We start from the raw sequence: 6,650 nt of genomic DNA, 5'->3' as shown, positions 1-6,650 counted from the left end.
AAGCGCGTTACTTAAAGTCATGTTACAATCATCAGTTGACTTTCAAATGGCGATTGATCTTTTTGCTTTATCTGAAAGTCAACCGCCTTTCTCGACTGAAATTCAGATTCTTGTATTACTGTGTATGAATACGCGATTTTTCCTCCGTCTAAAAATCCCCCAGCAGGAACAGTAGAAGTTCAAATCATATTCCTCTCAATTGGCTTAGTAAAATTTAACGAAAGCATTTATTTAACCTATTTTTCATTATTAAATCTGTTTATAACTTATAAATGCGAAAAAAATTGAAATTTATAATCATTTGTACTTGAATAATTTATTCAAACGTTTTAAAAAATGCATTTAAGAAATCTATTTAAATGTGTGTATTAAAATAATTTTAAGTCTTGAGAGACGGACTTGAATTGATTAAGATTAAATTTTTAAAACTTATATTCCACATGAAGGAATTAAAACAATTTATTACACATATTTTGTGAACTTATCAGAAGGAATTAAATAATCTCAAAATACGAACACTTTCGGGGTATCTGTCGGTACAATTACAAGGAATTAAATATATTGAAAACACGTTCTCCTTTGGGGAGTAGGAACCTATGCGGCGGCTGCTATGGAAATAGAAATAAATTAGTTTCTGAGATATCCTATTCTTATAAAGACATTTTAGGCAGATGAAAAAATCGCGCATTGAAAATAATAGAATAATCTTCACTTTACGCTGACATCTGAAGATATTCATTTTTATCTATTTAACGCTTATTACCGGGTTGTTTTAAAAAGACATTAATGTGCTTTAACTAAAAAAAAGTTTGATTAAATCAACCAGCAAATTGACATAAAATTAATTTTTGATAAAACGTTACAAATCTCGTATTCTATGTATTTAATTAAATATTTAAGATTTAACAATCAAAATCTGTGCTAAATATCGCATTTCTACTTTATTTTTGTTAATTTATTTGTCTTATTGAATTTATTCATTGTATATATATTTTTTAAACTACCAAAAATTTAATGGAAATTATTCTAAAGTATCACTACAAATTTCACTCAACTCAAAAAAAGTCCTGATTCTTTTTTTTTTAATAAAAATTATCTGTATCTAACCGGCATCTACTTCGGAGTTTATAACGATGTAGTAACGTCTACCGACTGAAGCGCAGCATACAAGGGAGCAAATCAATCGCACAGGAAAATTAAAAAGTTAACAGTTTTATCACTGATATTTCAATTGAGCTAAAAATTTCCAGAAAACTTCTTTGAACCTTCCTGAACAACTTTCACACTGACAGTTTTTCGATTGCTCAAAATTCGTTCGACTCCCGAAACGATCGAAATTGTTTGTGCACGCATCGTGCAACACAGAAAAAATTATTAACTTTTTTTCTAACCAACATTTTGAACTCAAGCTAACGACAACGGCCGCAGAAGATAATTATAAATAATTCAAAAACTAAGAAAGTTACAACTTTTTATACTAAGAAAAAAGTATGCGTACTTAAATTTTCTAATGCAGATACGTATATCAGAATTTAAAATTCGAAATGTTATTCTCAAATGCTCAGGGGCCTTCCCACTCCAAAAAATAATTCTATTTCTATTTTTTGCATCCGCAGGCGTCCATTTTTTTCACCACGCTCAGGCTGCATCTGTGTAGAAAAAAATCACAAATTAAAAAAAAAAATTCGCACGAAAATTCTGCCGCCTCCAAAATTTTGCCGGCCTAATCTGCAGCCTATGCAGTCTATATGAGAAATACACCACTGTACATGCGGCAGTGCGAGTTACGTCTGCTAAATGAAAACAAGATGGAGAAAGTGTAAAAGGAAACATTGGGGATTTTAATTGTCATCGGCGGACGATAAAGTTATAGATATTATACCTCATGAATTGTGTATTTACATGGTCTTTTCTCGCTGAGCTAAATAAGGTACCACTATATCACATATCGCTTAGAAAAATAACTTAACACATACACACAAACACGTACATATCCCTTCAATTTACTTCATGCGTAAGATTGATCCAAGGAGATAGCAATCTTGTTTCCTTTTTCCACCCAATTCCTTAATCGGCCTCGAAGTTCCTCTAAACTTTTGGATTTCGCTTTGTTAATTCTTTTATATTTTACATCTTTTGGTTTTGTAACCGACCTGTGATTACTCATCACCCTGTTGTAAGTCACCTGAAAAACAAGGGTTAAGTAGAAAAAGGATTTGTAATTTTTCATTCTATAATTTATTTGTGATTTACGTGCAGACGTATAGGGGGCATTATTGATGTCAACTATTTCGGCCTTCAAGAGCTTTCATGTACAAATTGGGGGTTTTTTTTTTATTAAAGGTCATTCACAAAATGCATCACGCAGGGGGGTCTAAAGTTCTCGAAAAATATATCACGTATATTTTGAATGGCCCCTTATGAAAATAAGCTGTTTTGAGATTATACCGTTTATATGACGATATTTGACTCTTTCAATAGCTATAGAAAAATGCTGTTTACTAAAATTTCGATCAGTTTAATTGGTAGATACCACTTTTTGAAAAAATAAATATTTGACTTCTTAAAGTTGGACACTATTTAAAAAAAAATTTTGACTAGAAAGGATGCACGGTTTTTTACTTTAAGTACCTTGAGATTGGAAAGTAAACAATTATTTTCTGTTGGAGAAAATAAGTGTTATATAACATGTGCATGAATATTGTGCTCTTAGGCATATCACATGGCACTTCAGGTCGGCTCCACAGGTGTGAAAAACACGGCCATATCCATACATTTGTTCTATAAAATATCGTATGAATCATGGAGGAAAGGGACTCTAATGACTCGTACGGAAAACATAAACTTAACCAAAAAGATTCTTCTCTCCGCTAGTGCATAATATACTAAAATAGTCATTGCTGATCCGGTATATCCAATGACGCTTGCACTCGCGCACTGATGTTTTTAAGAGGGATTTACACCTTGTAGGTTTAAAAAAATCGACTTTTTTGGATTTTCCTACTCTGAACTCTTAAGGGTCTTGGAAATGAGCCTCTAAAATGGTTTAGCATAATTCTCTCTAGTTAGAGAGTTATAGCTTGACAATTATTTTTCGGGAATTTTTCGTGTATTCCACCGTGAATTTTTCAAATTGGTGTGCACGATTATGGGAGAACAATTCAATGTGTCGCGATAATTTTTTTTTATTTCACAGAAAACGCTTGACGAGTTGCCTAACGTTCATTTTTGACAAATTTCTCTTTGCTGATTTTTGACACGTTCAAATAGAACAAAATAATGTCAAAAAAATGATTTTTTAGAAAAATGTCCGCTATCATGCGAAAAATTAAAATTTCAAAAAAGTGAACGATTGTGAATTCGCTGACGTAACAACAGTGGGAAGTATTGTTCCATTTTTAATTTCGGATAACTAGGGTGAATCCAATCCTGCAGACCGTTTGACCTTGCACTTTTGACAGGGTTGCTGACAATGCCATCTCTAGGTCTTGGAAGTCAACATTGAAATGTAAAAAAATCATGTGTGAAATTGAATAAGGCTGTAATAGAATAGAAAATGTCTCGTATTAAAATCTTTAGTTTTTTCACAATCAGTTCCTGAAAATTGGCTCGACAATTGGCCTACAAGGTGTAAGTGACCATACTTAAATTACGTAACAGCTCAAAGAAGGGGGGGGGGGGGGTTCAGGCACTAGGTAAATTGGCTACAGTTCCATTGTTAAAGAAGGGTGAAGGGGCATAGAGACAGCCGATAATGTGTCACATAATTTAAGTACGACCCGTAAATCCCCCCTAAACGGAAAAACCCAAGGTTTATTTCTAGCACAAACAATACAAAAACTATTTCTCGCTGGAAAAAGACAAATTTATTTTTATTCTTCATTTTTGAAGGTCAAATATTATTTTTTTTCTCGAAAAATCCTTATGATTATGGTAAAGCAATGGAAACCTCTATTGAAGACTTATAAATCGCTCAAACAGATTGTTTATTCATAAAAACTACTCAAGGCTTATTTTCATTAATTAAAAAACATAATCGCACGTTTTAAACTTACATCTCTTAAAGGGAAAATCCTAAGCTTACTTTTGAGATAAAAAAAATGAAAATATGCCTTTTTCCAAAAAAGTATTATTTGTTATTTAATTTCACTTTTCGAGGTCAAATATATATTAGGGTGTAGCGTAAAATACAAATTTTTGAAAATAAAGGGGCCTAGGGTACCATTATTTTCCTACTTGTGTTAAAAATGAATGTGTGAAGTTTCATCAAAATAAAAAAAATATAACAACCGAGTCACAAAGACAAAATATGTGAAAAAATGAAAAATAAGTTTTTTCAAATTCACTTTACAAATGTGAGTCGTATGTTGGTCGTATGTTAGTGATGTCAAAATACATCTTTTATGATGAGAAAGTTTTTTGATTGAACCAATCATAAAAAATGTATAAAAGTAGGTAAAAGACGTCAAATTTTTTTATAAATGCATCTGTTTTTAATCTTGCTTATAACAGAAGCCCTAGAAAAATATGAAATAACATTCCCGTTCTGTAAAATGTCACGAAGGTCGATTTTGAACGTAAATGAAAAATATTTACGTGAAAACCCTCATTAATATGAGTATGAAGGGCTATATTATGATTGTCGTAAAGATCAAACTAAAGTGCAAGCTGGACCTAATAAGATTACGCGTATTACACAGGAACATATTGCACTTATTCAAGAGCCTCACTCACAATACATCGCTCATGTCACAATTAAGTCCTCTGACGCTGCAGGTGTTTCTCATTCAATATATGAATATTTAATGAGAACTGATTCAGTTGGAGCTAATATTCGATCTTAAAAAGTTTCGAGTGATTGGCTGCGACAATACTTCTGTGAATACTGGGCGGGATCACAAAATCAATATGAGGATCGAGATGGTATATTAAGCTAGCACCTCCACAATCGAATTTTTGAATTTTTCATAGCTCAGAATTTTGGGCTTTTTTTGGGCTGCAATAAAAATTTTTGGGCTCCTTTACTTTTTTCCAAAAATAAATTTTCTTATGGAGGTGCCAGCTTACATTAACCCAACACCTCCACTTCTTTAAATCACTAAATAATAAAAATTCAATTACACCAGAATTTTGGGCTCTTGAAATACGCAAAAAAAATTTCCCCCAAACCAACCCTTAATTTCCAAAATCAACCCTCTTCAAAAAATTGAAAATTTTCAGTAATTCATTAACGGGATATTTTTGGGCTTTTTTGGACTCCCAGAAAATAGCCACTTCGATTTTTGGGCTCCAACACTTACAGTAAAAAATTAACCCCATTGTAACACGCAGATATGAAATTGTCGAAAAATAACTTTTATTAAATTTTAGAGCTTGAATAAAGTCTCTGATTTTTGGGCTCCTCGAAAATACACACTACGATTTTTGGGCTTCAACCCCTAACGTCAAAAATCGATCCACGCAGATACTACTTTGTCAAAAAATCAATTTTTCTAGATTTTTTCAATGGAAATAAAGTCTCTGATTTTTGGGATCCTCAAAAATAACCGCTACGATTTTTGGGCTTCAACACTTAACGTCAAAAATCAACCCCTCTCTACCACGTAAATACAACTTTGTCCACAAATAAATATTTGTACGATTTTTTAATGGAAATAGAGTCTCTGATTTTTGGACTCCTCGAAAATACCCGATATGATTTTTGGGCTTCAACCCTTAACGTCAAAAATCAACCCCTCTCTACCACGCAAATACAAATTTATCTGAAAATTAATTTTTGTAGAATTTTTTAATGGAAATACAGTCGCTGATTTTTGGGCTCCTCGAAAATACCCGATACGATTTTTGAGCTTTAACCCTTAACGTCAAAAATCAACACACGTTGATACTACTTTGTCAAAAAATCAATTTTTCTAGAATTTTTCAATGGAAATAGAGTCTCTGATTTTCGGGCCCCTCGAAAATATACGCTACGTTTTTTGGGCTTCAACCCTTAACGTCAAAAATCAACCCCTCTCTACCACGTAAATACAACTTTGCCTGTAAATAAATTTATGTAGAATTTTTTAATGGAAATAGAGTCTCTGATTTTTGGACTCTTCGAAAATACCCGATACGATTTTTGGGCTTCAACCCTTAACGTCCAAAATTAATCCCTCTCTACCACGTAAATACAACTTTGTCTGCAAATTAATTTTTGTAGAATTTTTCAATGGAAATAGAGTCTCTGATTGTTGGGATCCTCGAAAATACACGCTAAGATTTTTGGGCTTCAACCCTTACAGTAAAAAATTAATCCCATTGTAACACGCAGATATGAAATTGTCAAAAAATAACTTTTATTAAATTTTAGAGCTTGAATAAAGTCTCTGATTTTTGAGCTCCTCGAAAATACACGCTACGATTTTTGGGCTTCAACACTTAACGTCAAAAATCAACCCACGTAGATACTACTTTGTCAAAAAATCAATTTTTCTAGATTTTTTCAATAGAAATTAAATCTCTGATTTTTGGGATCCTCAAAAATAACCGCTACGATTTTTGGGCTTCAACCCTTAACGTCAAAAATCAACCCCTCTTTACCACGTAAATACAACTTTATCTGCAAATAATTGTTTGTAGGATTTTTGAATGGAAATAGAGTCTCTGAT

General features: G+C 32.4%; 1 protein-coding gene across 1 annotated transcript in view; it reads right to left on the bottom strand.

The window, feature by feature from the left end:
• Nucleotides 1-985: 985 nt before the first annotated feature.
• LOC117180780 overlaps nt 986-6,650 on the bottom strand; it is a 566,469-nt gene continuing 560,804 nt past the window's right edge. The window contains exon 5 of the mRNA XM_033373280.1: nt 986-2,185. Within this exon, the coding sequence (XP_033229171.1) occupies nt 2,009-2,185 (177 nt within the window). The 3' untranslated portion in view covers nt 986-2,008. The remainder of the gene's footprint in view (nt 2,186-6,650) is intronic.

The sequence above is a fragment of the Belonocnema kinseyi genome, chromosome 9 (assembly GCF_010883055.1).
Source record: "Belonocnema kinseyi isolate 2016_QV_RU_SX_M_011 chromosome 9, B_treatae_v1, whole genome shotgun sequence".
Lineage (NCBI taxonomy): Eukaryota > Metazoa > Arthropoda > Insecta > Hymenoptera > Cynipidae > Belonocnema > Belonocnema kinseyi.
This window is presented reverse-complemented; position numbering and strand designations above follow the sequence as displayed.